The sequence below is a fragment of the Mercenaria mercenaria genome, chromosome 2 (genome assembly GCF_021730395.1).
Source record: "Mercenaria mercenaria strain notata chromosome 2, MADL_Memer_1, whole genome shotgun sequence".
Taxonomy (NCBI): Eukaryota; Metazoa; Mollusca; class Bivalvia; order Venerida; family Veneridae; genus Mercenaria; species Mercenaria mercenaria.
This window is the reverse complement of record NC_069362.1, coordinates 49,340,643-49,361,905: the sequence shown is the minus strand read 5'-3', so window position 1 is coordinate 49,361,905 and position 21,263 is coordinate 49,340,643. Positions and strand designations below refer to the sequence as shown.

The 21,263-nt window shown below is 33.5% G+C and overlaps 1 protein-coding gene across 1 annotated transcript in view; it reads right to left on the bottom strand.

The window, feature by feature from the left end:
• Positions 1-21,263, bottom strand: part of LOC123563862 (uncharacterized) — a 37,341-nt gene continuing 16,078 nt past the window's right edge. Inside the window, exons 9-16 of the mRNA XM_053536555.1 lie at positions 13,553-13,654; positions 12,818-12,894; positions 7,825-7,939; positions 7,155-7,196; positions 6,278-6,344; positions 4,237-4,409; positions 3,759-3,848; positions 1-2,116 (exon numbers count right to left, since the gene is read on the bottom strand). Of these exons, the coding sequence (XP_053392530.1) occupies positions 1,845-2,116; positions 3,759-3,848; positions 4,237-4,409; positions 6,278-6,344; positions 7,155-7,196; positions 7,825-7,939; positions 12,818-12,894; positions 13,553-13,654 (938 nt within the window). The 3' untranslated portion in view covers positions 1-1,844. The remainder of the gene's footprint in view (positions 2,117-3,758; positions 3,849-4,236; positions 4,410-6,277; positions 6,345-7,154; positions 7,197-7,824; positions 7,940-12,817; positions 12,895-13,552; positions 13,655-21,263) is intronic.

The window sequence follows — 21,263 nt, the reverse complement described above, 5'->3', positions numbered from 1 at the left end:
TCATGTGAATTTGAGCGCCGCTGTGCGAAAATCAACGTTAGAGGGCTTTGCGATCAGTATGGATCAAGGTCAGCCTTCACATCCGTGCAGTCTGATCTGGTTCTATATAGTCCGCTTATCAGTTGCATACAAGTGCTGCTTTTGATTAACCCTAACCCTGCTGAATTTCTAAAATGAACTTGTCCATCTTCCAAATTTGGACAGAACCAATAACTGTTAAAAGGGGTGCATATCAAAAAGATACTGGCTGAATAGCGAACTGGTCGCAAAGGTAGAATCAATCGTGTCCAGTATGGTAAGGATTAGCATACAGTATGTATGTATGTGGGGATGAACGAACAGTATGGATGTGCAATGTTCCTTACTGGTCGCAAAGTCATAACTTTGGTTTCAGCACAACGGCGCTCGGTTTTATTCATAAACCAAAACAAGGTCAACACTGTCATGACGACAAAAGACACATACATGTAATTATACTATAAAAGTAAATGTTTGGTGCCGTGTATTATCTTTATTCAACATTTGAGTACATACTGCGAAAGTTTGTCATAAGTTCGTCTGGAAGCATGTGAAGGTATTAAAAGTATGTTTTCTTTCCAAAACTGACTTTCATTCAATACTGAATTTGCCAACGATAAAAAACTGAATTCCATTTTAAAGCACTTTCAACTCTACGAAAATACTTACAAAATTTAAAGAAAAAACTGAATTCCATTTTTAAGTACTTTCAACTCTACGAAAATAGTTACAAAAATTCAAAGTTTGACAGAAATCTGATATATTTAAGCTGTTTGACTTTTCTTAGAACCTGAGCCAAACAAAAATAACTTAAAAGGTAGATTAGTCCTAGAAATGAATTAACGACACCTTTTTCATCCTATTTCTAGTCGTTTTCTTTCTTTTGGTCTTAATTTTTTAATACTAATTCATGACGTTTAATGAAATCAAACCGCACATGATACAATATCCATACGTTACGTTAGTGTAGGCTTCTCAAGTTAATATTAAGCACTTACTAGTAGTTTAAGTCAGTTAAGAATGATCTTTTAATTAAGAGGTGTGACAAATAGAAAATACACAATGCTCCGCTGACTCTCGACCTATAAATTTTCTTTGTATATACTCAAATGTTGAATAGTGGTAAAACAGACACTTAAAACATTTAATTATATCACACAAACATCGTGAAAATATATTAAGTAGACGTAAATACCATGCACGTGCCCAGAAATAGAGGTATTAAGTGGAGTGCCTGAACATTTTAATCAAACTTTGGTATACAATGCCATCATATTCAATTTCGTTGTAGAAATTTAACGAAGTTAAGTTTGCCTGCCGCACATGAAAGAATATATTCTTAACAACATATGAAAAAGGTAATTTACCTGTAAATGAGAATTTTTATAGGTTAATAAGCCCTCTATTCAATGACTATTTGAAAAATAATCAAACCGTAAAACAAAATAAGATACAATCTCTTCGAGCTTACAGTCATTTATGATATTAACCAATCTTCTCAAGGAAATTGTAGACAACAAAGTGTTTATATTAATATTCAAAACGGATTGATTCGTAACAAAGGCTTACAATTTAAGTATTTGATAAATGAAATTGTTCCCTACAACCTTCTTAAAATTCACAAATTGTTCATAAGTTATTACAATAAGAAACACGTACTCTTGTGTACCCGCATTATTTTCGGTAAAAAGTATAACGTTTACGGTAGATACAATTTATTCCACAGTGCCCCTGAATAGAACCTTCAAAAGCATCATTGTAAAACCAGTTTATTTTTTACAATATTTTTCTTTAAAATGGTGACTGATAGCTTTTTATCAAGGTATCTACCGCGCACGTTTGATCTTCATCACAAACAATCCACTCAAACAAAAATAAACGGCAGTAACGGCAAACAGTATGATATATCCGAGTCCAATCTGACAGTCCACCTGCTGAAAGTAGTCCAAAATTATTCCGCCGACTGGCGTAGCTAATGCGTTAGGCAAGATAAGTGCTTGGTGCCAGACGGCAATATCTTTGGCTTTATCTTTCTCTTGTGGCAAAACGTCCATGACCAGAGCAAAGTCCACTGATTGAAACGAGCCAAACCCAACACCTAAAATAATTCAAAACAAATAAAGAAATAAAAGTTATTCAAGAGATGCCACTAACAACCAATTTATACTTCTGTTAATATATCATTTTAATTAATTATCTGAAAAGTAATTTTGAGAATTGTGTGTACTTTTCTCCAGTACTACAAATTATACACACAGATTAGGCCAAAAGAAATTATTATCAAATCTGTTTGAGTTATAGTCCTTTCCACTGATCTAAATGCAAACACGTAATTGATGAAATAAAGCCGTATTGACTTGTACATGTAATCAAACCACGCACTAACCCCCAGGATTGACGTCATAATATTTTGACGTCATTTAATTAAAGGGGACGCCGTACACAACTTAGGACACAATCTCTGGAAAAAGTACAACCGCAGAAAATGTTTGGATTTTTCTCAGTCAACATTTGAATTGTTGAATTCAGTGAAATAAAATAATTGTTGTCAATATGAGACTTTCTCGACCTCTCTGAAAGGCAACAGTAGTAAATTTCAGGCAATGCATCAATGGAATCAGAAATATTTTTTTACCGAACAAGACCTTGTCATAGAATCTACGTAGTCGCGAAATAAAACGTGACAATCAGCAATCAGGTGATCATAATATAATGATAGTATTATCTGATATAAAATGTAACCAGAAGTAAGTATAAGAAAATCCCAAAACGAATGTGGCTAATTTTATTCTACGGTATTTAGTTTGAAAATTATTTTTTGAATTAATATGTAAACAATTGGCGGCATATAACATTGCTGTAATGTAGGCATAGGAAATAGAGATCAATATAATTGCACCTTTACTAATCCTGCCAGGTGTTCTGTATTACAAAAGTGCTTCTATTGTGACATTTTGATACAAGCAAAACTGTATTATCTGCACTTTTAATTACTTACTGGTATTTCATTTTATTATTGGCTTGTTAAAAGTTAACTTTTTTACCATAAGTAAGTTGACAAAATTATAGGAACCATGTTTTGAGGGGTAAATCAAACACATATGAATAAATCCTAAATGTTTTTGTTGTGCAAAAAAGTATGATATTGTGTCTAAAACAGTTTTCATTTTCCACTCAATTGTATAATTGCAAGGGAAGTAAACTAATAGATATCTCTGCTTATATTACTAGCCCAAGGCAAGAGTTGTCATTCTTTGTGGATCACAACTTTAAATTAAAAATTAAAACTTCTGTTATTGATATTAACAAAACTATCATAAACTTCACATTTGTGAAATCATTTTTAGTTATTTGAAGGACTTGGAAATAAATTTCTAGACTTAATTTAATGTATAATTATCTCTATCCTACATGGTGTGGGAGGCGAGTTTTCAAACTATTCAAATTTCAATAAGATTACTTCCCTTTACTTCTATGGATATTACTTATTCGATAGACTAGAACAGCGATAGGATTATTTTGATTTTAAATATCGTATATTTTTTCCTTATTATTATATCCACTTTCTTCGAATATACTTATAACGTGGTAAACTTTCGCCTAAACAATGCGTATGTCTTTTATTTTTATCTCTATCAAAAGACTTTTGACATAAGAACTTACATTATTGCTTGACTTACATACTAATATTCTGTAACAAGTTAGGTTGATATAATAGACAAATATTAAAGAATGTTTACCGAAACAAAATGCTGTAACAATAGCAATGTAGAAAGCACTTTTCCCTGACACCATAATCATAGTGGCGATACTCACACTCATGATTGCCGCTGAAAGAAACAATAGAAAACGAATATACTGAGCAAAATAGTTAACTCGCCATTTGTTATTCTGCCATTATCTTACAATGTATTAAAAATTACAGAAAGTATTTATTTTTTGTTTTTAATTTAATGTACGCTCAGAACCATATGGTGTTGATGTCATTTCAAAATTTACAGAAAATCAAATGAAATAATGTCTATTCAGATCATAACCTTCAACCAATTTTTGAAAAGTCACAAAAATACATTAAAATGTGAAGAATTAAAAAACTATCATAAAACATACTGTGGGTGGGGGAAGGAAATGTTAAGAACATAGTAAAAATAACGTTTCATAGTTACGGGATATTAAAGCATTTTTCTAGTATTTTCTTCAGTTCTAAAATGGACTTACCTGCAGTTATAACGATGGGTTTCCTTCTACCAAATTTATCTGATATGATACCAAATAGGATGGAGCTGCATGCCGCCGCAAACAACATTGGTAATAACATGATGGCTACGCTAGTAGCTGCTGTCCAACAATTTGGCAATTCTATCATATCGTGTAACCAATACTCCAGAAACCTATGTGAAAATATACATATCAATACTGGTAATAACATGATGGCTACGCTAGTAGCTGCTGTCCAACAATGTGGCAATTCTATCATATCGTGTAACCAATATTCCAGAAACCTGTGTGAAAATATACATAACATTGGTAAATTACTAATAACATGATGGCTACGCTTGAAGCTGCTGTCCAACAATGTGGCAATTCTATCATATCGTGTAACCAATATTCCAGAAACCTATGTGAAAATATACATAACATTAACATATGTGGTAATTAACATTGAATGGCCAAAACCGACTTGTACACATGACTTAAGTCCCTAACAACATGTGGCAATGTGGCAATTCTATCATATCGTGTAACCAATATTCCAGAAACCTATGTGAAAGTACACATAACAACACCGGTAATAACATGATGGCTACGCTTGTAGCTCCCGTCCAACAATGTGGCAATTCTCCAATATTCCAGAAACCTGTTTGAAAATATACATAACACAATCCGTAATAACATGATGGCTACGCTTGAAGCTCCCGTCCAACAATGTGGCTATTCTAGCATATCATGTAACCAATATTCCAGAAACCTATGGGAAAATATACATTACAACATCGGTAATAACAAGATGACTACACTTGTAGATCTCGTCAAACAATGAGATGTTCAATGAAGTGTTCACGATGGCCTAGCCAACATTTCAGATACCTATATGAATGTAGCACTATACAAAAGAACAATGGTTAAAACATGATGACTGCAACTTGTAGCTCCTGTCCAACAATGGGAAAATTCTATCGTTTACCAATATTCCAGAGACTACGTGTGCAAATATATAGAGCAGTACCGGTTAAAACGAGATGGCCTCAGGTCAGGGTAAACAACAATAACATTTGAGATGAACAGTTTGCTATTTGGATAGAGGAGAGTTCCAGCTTATAGACAGATGAAGTTGAAGTACATCCAAAACATATTGGTAGTCAAATGCTGTTGACAATAGCAGATAAAAACTGAAAATCGAGAAACTGAGACAAAGATAGAAAGTTCCAACAACTATTAAAGCAGTTGGAGAGTTTTAGTTTACAGTCTTACGAGGTTTAGTGCTACCAAGGCATCGGTGTTGCACCATTATGAAGTTGACTACTACATGTGACTGCATTTTCGTATCAGTGCGCCAGGCCAAATGTAACTGAGATGCGTCTTAAGAAGAAGTACATGTAGACTGAAAATCAGTAAGGTAGGACTCAAAAATTGTTTATTCAAAGACATTGTCAGACGAGAACTACAGTAAGAAGACCTTTCAAGAATGTAGCTCCAGCATTTAGGAAGCTAAGCTGAACATCATTAGTTGTATGCTATTGGTCTTAAACTTTAAGTGATTTGCCCGATCCCTGAAATTATCAATCTCACAATCTATTTGAAAGACACCTTTATATGAATCATTAAGGCGATGTAGTCAGAGGAAAAATTCATATATATGAGATAATTATAGGTCTCAATAGTTCTATGGTTCTATGGACATTCAGAATAGTGTCTCGGCTAGTCTAAGACAAGCCACCTTTGTAGTTTGACCCTTAATTGCTCAAAATATAAAGGTCGTGGGTACTTCCATGCGTCATAATATTTATAGCAATATCTTGACCTATATACTTATTGCTGAGGATTGATTTAAAAAAACTAACGCACGTGTGAACATCACATAGCGACGTACACTTTTACCTTTTATGTAACATTGACACATTTTAAATTAAAGATAATGATTTCTTCACCATAACTTTCATATCCAACACAAAATGCAGATTTATTCAAATATAGTTTATTTGAGAATACAAAAATAACACAAAATTTCCTTACATGAAAAAACTTTTTTTCTGCTTACCCTGTTACTGTTGAGACGCCTTGTTGCATTAGAAATCGTGTGATGAAAACCCAACGGAAATCATGTTCTGAAAATATGAAGCTATTTAAAAGATTCATACCCAAATTTCATATTTGAAAACGATGAATTATTACTATACAGCATCTATGTTAACACGAAACAAACATATAGTATTGACTTAGTTACATGTATTAATGTATAACAGTCACAGTACGAATCTGTTTTACAACTAGAAACGAGCAGCTTTTTTTACAAGTGACTGTTACTAAATGCCAATTAATTATGAAGACAGCTTACTAAATGCCATTTAATTATGAAGACAGCTTTAAATACATACACGGCTGAGCATTACATTTAGCCAAATTAGATACATTTTATGAGGTTGCTCTACACCTTTAGTTTATGATATTTTACTGTGCATCTATACTTTAACATGTATTAGTATGCAAATCGGTTAGACATCAAACAGATGTAAGCAGCATTATAGGCTCTTTATAACAAATGCTTAATGTGTTTTCTGTATTCGCAAGGGAATTCAAACTCCATTGCATAACAGATACAGAAGTTAAATCATAATAGAAAGATCAATATCAACAACATTTTGGCAAAGTAACTAAAAGCAGTTATATCTGATGGTTAAGATATTACAGCTAGAAGTACAGCAAGTGTTACAGTATTTTATTGGAACATTTAAATGTATGTAGTCATTGGCTGTTTGTCAAATTGGCTGAAAACAATGCGTTTGGTTTTAAAAAAGGCCTTAAATCTATAGTCGCTTTCCTTATAAAATGATTTTCAGACACAAAAATATGGTCGAAGGTAAATTTTGGTTCAAGATGTACAAGTTAACATAAGAACATATTATTACATGTACTACCTTTTAATGGATCCCAGAATCCACAGAATAAAGTTAAACAACCTGAAAAGAGAGTTTAGAATTGTTAGTAGTATTCATAGCTCTTAAAATCACATTGCTTACACATATAAACCATTTGATGAACATCTTGATACAAATAAGAAATGTCAAAAACATATTTTTTAATAAATTTGAAAATATGCAAACGGATAACATTTTACTAAGATCATATAAACCTTGCGATAATTTCAAGTAAAAAGCTGTCATTTGTTTAGGAAACTGCAATGTGTGGTGACTGATTACGTAATAAATAAACCATTTACAGGGATGATAATGACATTAGATTGAATAGCGGTACAGGTACTTTCCATGAAACAAATACATTCATGATTATATAATTTGTACTTGGAATATTTATCCAATCTATTTAAAAAAGTGTAATTTTATCACAATATCAGTCATTACCTGAACAAATGTATAATCGCAAAAATCTGTGACAATCCTCCACTAAAAAATGACCTTCACAATTTAGTATGTTGCGAAATCAAAGAAAAACAATATCAAAGAGATATTCAATAACAATTTTCAAATAATACGCAAGGTCAGGTTAGCAAGATAACGAAATTTTCACAAGCGTATGATTAAAATGATAAATAACGAACTATCAATAATGCATGTGATTACAGCGTACCTAGCGGTTCTACAACATGTTTTCCTTCATCTTCTGTTGTCGCAAAAATTGTGATCACAAGCGTTATCAGAACAATGGCAATCGATATGGAATAGGCACCTATAACACCAATATGCTGCAAACATAGACAATATCAGTAAATTGCAATACATTTTACTCTTGCAAAACAGAGACATTATGTCTGTGACATGAAGGATCAAACACATATTTCACTTTAGATGTCGAGAATAATGTGAATGATAACGTGGGTAACATTTTCACATTTTATCCCTATGAACGCGTTAAAAACCTGTAAATGACGTGAGCGGTGCGAATGCACGTGACTGGTTGGCACATTACGATAACAATACTCTACAAATATCTTCTGCTTATTTTGTTTAATCGCCATTTTCCAACAGTGTTTCAGCTGCGTTATGGTGGCCGACAACCAGTGTGTCAGTACTTACTTGTTATGTAGCGGACACATTCCCCACATAATTCAGAGGCCGAAGATAAATTGTCGTCTGTCAACTTGTCATTTAGAAGAAATGCCTCGTTAGAAGCATCGTGATTCCAGGTGTTTTACTCTATCTAATGAGTTGTCAGGACGGGCTTTCTACTTACTCAGATAAACTGAGAACTCTTATATTAATAAAGAACTGTAGAGAAAAAAAACATCGATCGTTAGCTGAACTTTGTGTGTCAACAGCCTCCTCATGAATAATTTAAATTGCTGATTATTCTGATTGTAAAGACCCAAGAAGAATATTATTTACTGAATAGAACGTTTTGGATATGCTATTATCTACAATGGTACAATGTTTGTTTGTTTGTTTTGGGTTTAACGCCGTTTTTCAACAGTATTTCAGTCATGTAACGGCGGGCAGTTAACCTAATCGTGTTCCTAGGTTCTGTACCAGTACAATACAAAGTCCCCTACTGGAAGGCACCTAATTGTTTCTACTGCAGTATAACATAATGAACTGATATATGTCAATGATGTATAAATAATATTGTACTGTATACAATATGTTATAACAAAACACTTGGATTAAAATTTGCATACATAAAAACCTACAGTTGTTTTCATATTGAATTTTTCTGACAAATTATAAAAAAGTTATCATATAAGTTATCTATAGTAACAACAAAGGGAAATTGAAAAAAATCTATTAGAAGTCCACACAAAATTCTTTACCAGGTAGAGATAGGTCAAAATATATCTAAATATTCAATGTAACATGAATGTTGTACCAAAGAAAAGTGTTCTCGATTTTTCCTTACGGCCAGTAATAAAAAAGTAACAATAGAATCTATTTATAGTAAAACGAAGGGAGGTAATTCTTAAAATAAGCGTGCCTCATGGCGATGAATATTTGTGCCAAGTTACATGAAAATCCGTCTATGCATTAAAAAGAAATGCTCTGGACAAATTCATTCTTAAATTTAACCTTTGACCTCTAAGTATGACCTTGACCTTAGACCTAAGGACCTGGTTCTTGCGCAAGACAATCCGTCTCATGATAGTGAATATTTGTGCCAAGTTTCATCAAAGTCCCTCCATGCATGAAGAAGAAATGCTCCGGACAAAGTCATTTTTGTATCTGACCTTTGGCCTCTAAGCGTGACCTTTACCTTAGACCTAGGGCCCGGGTTTTGCGCATGACATGTTGTCTCATCCAAGGAAATATTTGTGCCAACTGATATTTAAATCCTGTCTTGCATGACAAAGTTATAGACCGGACAGGAAAAAATCCTATTCACCTTTTATCTCTAAGTATGACCTTGACCTTTAAGCTAGGGATCTTGGTGTTGCGCATGACATGTCGTCTCATCATGGGGAACATTTATGCCAAGTAATATTGTAATCCCTTGATGGATGACAGAGTTCTGGACCGGACAGGAAAAAACCCTGTTGACGTTTGACCGCCAATTGTGACCTTGACCTTTGAACAAAGGGTCTTGGTTTTGCGCAGAACAAGTTGTCTCATCATGGGGGATATTTGTGCCAAGTGATATTAAAATCCCTTCATGGATGGCATAGTTATGGACCGGACAGAAAAAAAGCCCTGCTGACGTTTGACCCCCGATTGTGACCTTGACCTTTCAGCCAGGGGTCCGGGTTTTGCGCACGACACGTCGTCTGATCATGGAGAACATTTGTTGCCAAGTGATATTAAAATCCCTTAATGAATGACTAGAGTTTTATGAAACCGAGACGAGAACAGACCCTGTTCATTGCCATGTTAATATTTGGGTGGGTAAGTGTTGACCTTACCTTTGAGGTAGGGGGTCTGGAAAGTTATGTTGCATTGACTCACATCGTCTTATTATGAGGTACATTTGTACCAAGTGATATTAAAATCCCTTCATGTATGGGAGAGTTATAGACCGGACAGGAAAAAAAACCTGTTGACCTTTGACCTCCAATTGTGACCTTGTCCTTTGAGGTAGGGTCCGCATCTTGCGCATGACATGTCGTCTTATCATGGGGAACATTTGTGCCAAGTAATATTAAAATCCCTTCATGGATGACAGAGTTATGGACCGGACATGAAATTGCGGACGGACGAAAGGACGGACGGAATGACGGAAAAGCGCATTCCTATAGTCCCCGAAACTGGTTTTCAACCAGTAGGGGACTAATAATCGATTTAAACAGCTGCGTACTATAACCATCCCAAAATATTGCAAAAATATTACATGCTATAATCAATTCTATTCCAGTGGTCGCAAGCAGTTAGTTGAAAGATGTTAGCTGAAAGGTGTGTTTGGTGTTTAACGTATGTACTTGTCCTTTCTTTAAAAGGTAAATGCTGTCATTTCAGGCTAAATCATAACATTTCACAAGCAATGGAATGCTTAAAATTGGCATTGCTAGTGACATCTTATGGCTTTAATTTTGCTTAAACAAACTGCCAACGCCCGCTGTGTCACAACTAAACCCATGAGAATGCTAACTACACTATGAAGAAAATGCATTTTTTTCAACTTAAAGGTAGACGACCAAAACTGACGTAATTTATCATAAAAACAGATGCGCTGTCATAAAATGAAACTGAAATAATATTTATCTGGAAATCGTGATGTATTAATGGCACTAGTTTAGTAAATTTGTACAACTCTTATCGACATTTAACGAGAAAACGTTTCTTATTTGACCTAACAACAGTATTTAAATCAAATACCACTCATGAACATTATCACGACTTTCTTATATTTCCTTGAAATATGGCATAAATATAATAGACTAATATATATCGCTTTAACGAGGCGCATATAATAAGAGTGCGCAGCGTAGAATTTAATGCCTCAACTTGTCTGGTTCTCTGGGATTGTGGAGTAAACTTACTTTGTACACGTATTTTAAATGAAAGGTTAAACAGCTGGGCTGAAAAATATTTCATATAATTATATTGAAGCTCAGGCGGGTTTTGAAAAGGAATGAGTACTGTGGATAATATATTTATTCTTAATTCACTAATAAGTCATTGCTTTGACAAGGGAGAAACACTTTTTTGCGTATTTGTGGACTTCAAAAAGGCCTTCGATTTTGTTGTTAGGGATACTCTTTGGTTCAAACTTACCAAATATGGTGTACGTGGTAATATACTTAACGTTATTAAATCTATGTACATGTATAACAATGTCAAGTCAAAAATTAAAAGCATGGAGTCGTTAAGCGAATGTTTCTCCTGTTCGTTAGGAGTTAGACAAGGGGAGAGTTTATCTCACTTTCTATCTAGCATATATTTAAATGATACTGAAGAGAACTTTTAACTGAAAGGCACTGAAGTGATAGACATTGGCTTGCTCAGAATGTAGGAGACACAAAGGTCTTTCTTAATATTTTTAAACAGCGCCTGAGGGAAATTTACAGACAAGATTTGAACACATCTATAAATGAATCAATTCGATCACTATTTTACAAGAATATGTTTGAGTTCAGTTTCAGTAAATTACAGTTATAAATATAAGTTCAGAATAGCATTAACACGACTGAAGTCGTCATCGCATAGATTGGCTGTTGAGACTGGTAGATGGAGTCATCCAAATAATATACCTTATGAAAATAGAATATGTACTAACTGTCACATATTAGAGGATGAGTATCATTTTGTCATTGAATGTCAGGAGTTTGTAGATTTAAGAAAACTGTATATCGGGAAATATTTCTGGCTTCATCCAAGTTATTTTAAATTTTTGCAATTATTTATTAATGAAGATAGCAAAGATACTCGAAATCTCGCAGCGTATGTCTAAAGCTTTCGAAAAAAGGAAGTATCTCGATTGATAAACTCTAACTGCAATGATAATTTGTACGTTTAAATAGCAAATACACATGTTTAGGTTATCCAAATTGTCTCTCCTAAAGCTGTGTAATAACTGATACCTATGAATTACTGAAACAATTGTTTAACTTGTATTTACATATTTGCTATCTTGCCATACATGTTTTATTTATTACATTGCATGTATATTAAAGATATGCTGACGAATCTTGTCTGATTTATTGCATATTAAAGATTCTTCTTCTTCATCATCATCAAAATTCTGCTCAAGCCGGTGCTAGGGGACAGAAGAGGTGTTGTATATATCATTGTTGGCCCAATTAGAATTTACTAGGATGCATTTTATGTTTCCAAATTATTTTCTTATTAACTTTATGTCAATTGTGTTAATATTGACGACTTAGCTTTGTTTCGCGTAATAGTAAATTCTAACTTAAAGGTAAAATAATTACATATCAATGGATGAATATACACTAACTCTCCATATACATGTACATATCTGAATATCAAATACTATACACTTTTACCCAAGTCAGCAACGAAACGGCTGTAGTGTGCAAGTTATTCTGCAATATTTCGGGTTGTAATAATACTGTAAAATTTTAAATATGTGTTGTAAAGTCAAACATTTAAATATATGAGTAAGACTGTGGCAGATGAAAAATAGATGCATGTTATTCACGGTATTTTCACCAATCCAATTTTACTTAATGTAAATTTACCGTAAATGAAGTTCCCACGGCAGCACCGCTTACATTTCCAATTAGAATCATGGCTGCCATGACACCGGAATTTAAACCTGAAAAAAAAAAAGATACATTTTATTTTATCAACACTAGTAAACAGAGCGGATAAGAAACTAAACTCTTATTAGGCTTACAAAAAGTATACAATAATACACATTTGTAGTTTAGATTTAGATGAGTTTCAATAATTTTGTACATATGCTTCTGTTTCAATGTCTTTGTAAAGCATCTGCTGTATTTACTAATAGAAATAAGTAAGAAACGCATATGCTTTGAGGACAGTAAACTTTTATTAAACTCTTAGCTTGCATGGCATTCTAAAGGAATCTTTTTTCTCAACTATCTCCTATTGCAACATTGGCGTTTATGTACAAAACGATATTCATCAGGTTATTTTTCCATACAACCAAAAAAAAATAAACAAACTTTTCGTTGCAAAGTTTGCATTTGGTATGATATAACTGACTCCTGCAGATTTCATATAAGATCAACATGCTTCCGTGCCGGTTTGATTTCAATCGCAATTGAAATTAGAAACTGGAAAATAGCTCACCTTTTGCGTGGCAGTACGTTAAAATTTATTCCTGAATTATAAAGGAACTTCCATAGACAACAGTTTTTTTTCCAGTTTGAATTAGAGGGTGATTTAGATTTAAGTATACTCGTAAAGTAGGCCAACACCATTACATGATCATAGTTGTAAATAGTTACCTCTTTGGGAAGGATGCGACTTGTCCGCAATAAGAGCATTGTATGGTACTGTGACACCAGCAAAAGCTGACGTCACTATTAAGTAGAATATTATGTATAGACCTGAAAATATAAAAGAATGTATCTGTATTAGTACCATTCTATTTGGAAGATTTATACATTAACACAATTTATGGCAGTAATTGATCAATTTTAATACCATGTTTCTAATGGCGATTACAAGATATTCTTGATTTGTATATGTAAAATAACCACATAAGACAGTGTAATATTCACAACTAAAGAAACTGTTCGGAAAAATATATAAATTCAATATGAATTATAATTCACAAAAACAAAATACTTGGTTTAAGAAGGGATTCTGATAACTTTGAAATGTAATGTTAATGGACGCATACTCTCAAAAGTTTGTTTTACTAACTTTGAAAATGATCAAAAGAACACCAAGTTATCATCGAATACCCTGTGTACACCGTTTTCTAAGGCTTAATATAAGCAAACTAGATTATTTACAACTAAGCCCTCTTTAATTTCAGATACCAGATCTAAGCCATTTTCCTCTGTAACATTACTTGACTAAAATCAATGTTACAAGCAGAAGTAGCTGTACAATTATAATGTGCAATATAAACTTTCACGATCAGATGAATAGCTGAAACAGCACATTATTTGAAAATAAATTGATTCATAGCAAAAACCGATATTCGTGACAAAGTGTGGACTATATCTGACTATTGCGTGTGAAACGCTGATGCAGGTTAAAATTACTAGGTAACATAATTTGACTGTACGAAATCATATCTGTTAGAAGATCCTTGGGAAGCAAAAAATCGCTAGGAAACAAAATAATAATGGATTCTGTTTGACTAAGTTCATCCGAAGTAACGAAAAGTGCAATACACCGTAGCACCCGGTCACAAAATGACATTTTATGGACTCGATAATCATAAAGTACCAGATATGAGCACATTCCTATATTTCATCAATTATGTAACAATGATATCATTAGGAGCCTAACACTTTTCTGTTAATTTCAAAGCCTGGCCACCAGGGTTTTCTGTTGTATAAAGCACGCGACGAAATAATACGTGCTTTACAAAAGATACAACTAGAACTGTCACAGGAGTGACTCATACCCCCACCATACGGTCTTGTCACAGAAGAATGGAAACCATAAGGAATCTTAAAAATACTTTGGAGTACTTCATCCTGGGCTTCCACACATAAGCAATACTAGTATAATACTAGTATAGTAATACAAGTAAATATATTAAATCTCTAATATTAGAGATACACTAAAAGTGAATACAAAAAAGGGTCTTACCGACCCATGTTACCACAGAACAATGTTTTTACTTTCTACATAGGACTTATAATAAAAACGTTAGAAAAATACCTAAAATACTGAAAATCGTAAAATAGGATTTCTAAAAATGGACTAATTCCTGGAATTTAAGGGGAAGAAACTCAGTACAAAAGTTAAAAAAAGGTTACTTCCCTTTGGCTCTAAGCCAATCAGAATGAGATATAGTGAAAATACATCAAAATTAACCTTAAATTCTAGGTAAAAGGGGAAACAATTCAAGAAAAATTAGTGTCAGAGTTATGCACCTTGTATCACATGATGTGGGTGATAAGGACTCGCTACATGTAAGACCGTCCGTGCCCAAAATTTTCGCATCTAAGTGTACCTTGCTACCTAAAGATAGCATCTGCGCACGTATTAAGCAATATGTTCGCAGGTAATAGCTGGTAAGTGCTTACACAATAGTAAGCCAAAACACCGGTACTTTCCAATATGGCGAGTGATACATTTTTACATGTGCGAGGATATATGAGCCGCGTCATGAGAAAACCAATTTAACTTAGTGGCTTTGCGAACAGCATGGATCCAGACCAGCCTACGCATACTCGCAGTCTGGTCAGGATCCATGTTGTTCGCTTACGGTTTCTCTTATTGCTATAGGGTTTGAAACCGAACAGCATAGCCTCTGGCACAGACTGTATGGATGCGCAAGCTGGTCTGGATCCATACTGGTCACAAAGCCACTATGTTGGTATTCTCATGGCGCGGCTCATATATATTTTATATTGATAGCAGAGCTACCCGCGCCGCGAAGCGGCGCCGACAGCGTCGCATTACGGTTAGACGTGTGAAAAAGAAAATGAATAAAACTGTGTACAGACATTACTATCGAGTTGAAAATTCGTGGTAAGTTTTTGGAATCGGTGTTGTTCGGGTTTCTTCCAGTACGCAATGCTCATAGTAATTAATCAGTAAGACGTCAATAGACGCTTGCTGTTTACAGTTGACAAAAGCGTTTCGCTTACTGCTTTGAACGTTGAATAAAAATGTAAATGAGCGCCTGATAATAAGAATTTAGTGCTAAATACATTTTCTACGAAGAAAGAAAGGTAAAATAAAATATTTTCAATGTGAAACGATTTTCGTCACGCTGCCGCAACCGAAGTTTATTATATATACTTATATTTGTGGTGATGACGTCATACTTCCACACTGGTGCAGTGGTTAGCGAGGTCGCGTTGAAATCCAAAGGTCGGGAGTTCGATCCTCACCAGAAGTGTCTTTTTTTTTTTTAATTTCTTTTTTATTTTATTTATTTTGGGTTTTGAAAGTATTGTAAAAACAATAAAGTCATTCATGTGATATTTAACAAGTGTTTTGTTAGTGATGTCAGGTTCCAATGTAGTACTGTCTGTAGCCTACAGTAGTCAGTAGATAAAACTTTTTTTTTAAAAAAGGTTTTTGGATCAAAATTTACAGGCATTGAACTGTGAAAAGCACAAAATGCTCTTCTCCCTGTTAACATATATTTCATCCACAAGCTTAAAAATCACTGACCAGAGTTTATTACTAGGAAAAAAAAACTATTGGCTATGAATTAATAATAAACATCAAAAAGGCTTCTACTACCATTCCTATTCTATACCAGTAGTGCTAAAAGATTAACCATAAAAATGTCATAGACTGTTAACTTAGCAGTTCAGTAAATTAAATAAAACAGGAGTTTTTGAGAATTTCGGCAAAAAAAGTGATTTTCTCTGGGTAAAATTCTCAGCATTAACTTTTAAAGATGGCTAGTCTTTTGGTTTTTAAACAAGCTTTGTACATGTAAATGATTTTCATTTTCCCATTCCAGACATCTGTCATAGTAGTATTTTGGCCTTAAAGTTGGACACATCCTTCCTTCTTAAAAGAACCGTAACTTTCTTTAGATCGTTTATAGCATGTTTGTAGAGTTTTCGCATATCAAGATTTAATCTTAATGCATTCTAAGACATTCATTCAGAAATCATGAATTATCATTAATTCTTAAAATTTTGATAGATCTTAAAGAACATAAACTTCCTAAAACGGATCCATAATTCCAGGTCATTCCAGCAGCACTCCTTTAATTTTCAAGGGGCACTGGTGATTTTTCAAGGGAGCTCTGCCTTCTAGGTAGCACCTAAGTTCATATTATGTATTTCAATACGAATATGTGCGCATTTAAGGTCTAATACATCCGCCCGAAATAATTATTATGTGCTCACGTATTTGTGTGAAATACAATAATCTTTATTTCTCCTCGGGTAACATTCTGCCCTCGGGTTGACAATATCAGTGTCAAACATGTACGCTGCCATATGATATTTATATTATGTGACCTCTGTGCCACCGTAACAAACACTATATTCCCCGATATTTAAGATTAGTACTGTTATTTTAGGAAACGAAAAACGGCATAACACCTCTAAATTTTATCACCTCCATTTTCGGATTGATGAATATTTATTTCAAAAAAGTATTCACTAACAGAGCAGACAACCTAAACCGCACCCACTTCTTATATGTGAGGTCGTGCGTTCAATCTCCGACCGCTTATTTATGAAACTTCATACTAAGAAAATATTTTAAACGGTCTAGTAAAACATGGCATTTATTCTACAATTAATGAAGAAACACTTATCGAATGGTACGTTAAGTACATACAGATTGTAGGCTTTCTGCATCATTAGTACAAAACACATTTTATAACATGTAACGGACATATAGTAAATGAAAGAAAATAGCCTAGATAAATGGTTCGGAATATTTAAACTCGATATTAAAGTAAAAAATATGGTAAGAAAGTCTAGTGTTTTTAATCATCAAAGTAGTATGATTGTTCGTAATAGACAGAATAATGCTTTTAGGATTTTGACCTCAAATACCACTGAGCTGCCGAGCGTACCGATCACGTCAAAGCAGAAAATAATTCTTACATAAACAAATTATTAATTTTTAGTAGTTGCGTTGCTCAGAGGTGTCTTTCATGCCTTTTTAACATTTGAGGAACCAAACATTTTTTTTCTTTGAAAATGCCGCTTAAACACTATCAACTTGAAAATAACGCCGAAATGCAGTTGATTCTTTGGTAAAACATTCAATGTGTTACTTTCAATTTCACTTTACAGCAAACTCGTAGCTATTAAAAGTTCTTATACCCCCACCCTCCCCGTATGTATCTTGTTATGTACGGTTGCTTAAGAAGAGATAAGTGCGTTATCCTGTTTACTTCAAGTAAGCTGAAACATTCTCTTAAAATGTTTATTTTAGTAACTGCATTCTGACTTGATTTAAGTTTTTTAATCCTAGTATTAAAACAGTTATGATCTCTTAAGTTTTTAACAGTTAAAGTTACAGTATTAATTTTTCAAATTCTTATCAAAACTGGGTGGGACATTTATCAGGTCTTATCATTATATCGTCCTTTCTGTTGATTTAATTTCTATAATGGTTCTTGACTGGTCAAACTACGGAGGAGAATTTTTCCAGAAGGTGCGGTATGTTTAGGTTGTTGGAGGATGGTCATTATGTTTTGAATTCGAGTTTATTTTGTTAATAATGTCATTATATTGAAAATTATTGATTTCTTCGCATCGTATTTTTAATAATTATATGAAGAATACTAGTACATTTGATGGAGATATATTAGGCATTTCAAATAAGAAAGGAAGTACTTAATAATGATTTAAGTCTTTGACACTAGCATTATGACAGAGGCAGATCGGGTTAGATTTGGATATGTTTTTCTTTGTGAACTTCAATTTAAAAGGAGAGTTTCCTCTAATCTCCTGCATTTTTTTTAATTTTTGGATTGAAAAAGTCCCGCGGTGCATATTTGTCAGGTCAAATATATTGTAAATGCTACAGTAAGTTTTATGACTCGTCTTATTATGTGACATCGTTGAGATCGCAATGCTACGGTCATAATCAGCAAAGCGGCCTGTGTTTAATCGTGTCGGTGGCATTGTAATTATACAATGTATAATATTTTCGCTGAGTAGAAACCCAGATGTTACTTTATGATGGAATATTAGTATTAAAATAAAAAACTGATGTTTTGTTATGTCAAAATGTCACAATATTTATTTTTTATTTATTTTCTAACCTCCCACGGGATTGTGCTCCCATTTAAAACAATGGGAGGTTTTCACCCGTGGGGTTTACGATTATTTTTTATTTCGCACAGTAATACATCTTTAAGTTAAATTTGAAATGATACTGATAAAATTATAATTAATTAGCAAAAAGTGAAACATTAAATGCAATTTCAAAAATTCATCGAGTCGCCAGTGGGGGGTTTCCTCCCATAACGAAAATGGGAGTTTTTTTCAAAAGTCGTTTTTCAACGCGAAATCATGTCACAACAGTTTTTTATTGTATAAATTATTAATCTGAGTTAAAATATTTTGATTTGAAAATTTTAGAAAAAACCCACGGTTTTTTTCTCCCGTAATTGGTAAAGTGGGAGAAATCCACCCGTGGGACCTCCCATGGGTTAGCAAAAACCCCATGGGAGGAAAAAATACTCCCATGGCAGGACCAACTTTGAAAACCTCCCATGAATTCATTCTTTAACATATAAAGAAGAAAACGACCAATTATTGCTCTATGGGATTAGAACTATCGTTTAATGTCAAAAAATCAGAGAAAAGTCAAAGGCAAAAGGTAGCTGAGTTTGCGAAAATTCCGGATTTGCAAACTAAATCCGGAGACTGTTTATTTTAAGTCTGGATCGAATCCATTCAGTAGTAACTGAGATATAACGAAAATACATCAAAATTTACCTTAAATTCTAAGTAAAAAGGGGCATAATTCATGAAAAATTGGTGTCAGAGTTATGCACCTTGTGTCACATGATGTGGGTGATGAGGTGGAACATCTATTTTAAGTTTGAATCAAATCCATTTTGTAATAATTGAGATATAGTGAAAATACATCAAAATCAACCTTAAATTTAAAGTAAAAGGGGACATAATTCATAAAAAATTTATGTCAGAGTTAAGCACCTTATGTCACATCATCTGGGTGATGAGGTGGAACAACTATTTTAAGTTTGAATCAAATCCATTTAGTAATAACTGAGATAAAGTAAAAATACAACAAAATTAACCCTAAATTCTAAGTAAAAGGGGACATAATTCATGAAAACTTGGTGTCAGAGTTATGCACCTTGTGTCACATGATGTGGGCACATGATGTGGGTGATGAGGTGGAACATCTATTTTAAGTTTGAATCAAATCCATTTAGTAATAACTGAAATATAGTGAAAATACAACAAAATTAACCTTAAATTCTAAGTAAAAGGGGACATAATTCATGAAAACTTGGTGTCAAGAGTTATGCACCTTGTGTCACATGATGTGGGTGATAAGGTGGAACATGTATTTTAAGTTTGAATCAAATCCATTTGGTAATAACTGAGATAATAGATTTCGGGACGCGACGGGACGGGACGCGACGCGACGGGACGCGACAAAACTGCCTCCTATATACCCCCCTCAAACATGTTTGGTGGGGGTATAAAAAATATCCATTGTGATGGTATAAAAGACCATCCTTCAACTCGAAGTTTTGTCTTAAACAGATACATGATTGTATAGATAAAGTCTATAAAACGGAAAATGCTGAATCAACAATCATAGTTTAATGTGTGTATAAAGACCACCTTTTTGGGCCGGAAACAAGAAATAAGTAATATCTATAGGTAAATGCATGTGGGGAGAGAAACTTGTGACCATAATTTAAGAAAATACAACAATATTTTACTGTGACGACACCCATACAGTTTTTATTTTAAGAATCAACATATTCCATAATAATTGTACATTTACTTGTTGTTAATATTTAACGAAGCTAAAGCTACTTAAACATGTACTTCGTATGATTTTGTTCTCAAAATGCCGCCAATTTCAAACATATTTGTCGTTTTAGTTACGACAACATTATTTCCATGTGAATATGCGACATGGTAAATAATCATAATAATGTAGCTAAATGCGTTTATTTCTTCTCAATTAAAGTGTTTTATAAAGTAATTTTTGCTCTGACAATTTCATAACTATATCTAAACAAAATGCAAAAAAAAAAGGATCGTTTAAATAACAACAAATGTATATTTGCTTCTCAACAGGCAAAAACAAATAATGATTATTACATTTTGCAATCGTGAATTGTTATAACCAATTGATTGCTAAACAATTGGGAAAGCTTTGAAAAGGCATTACAGTTAATTGCCTGGCAGTACAGAATGGGAAACTCGATATTGACAGTCGTGAAACGATAATATAACGAAAACCCCATAAAATATAATGACGGAAATAAGATGATATCATAAAACAAGTGTGTTACTGTCTGATTAATATTTCCTTAGACGGTTTAGG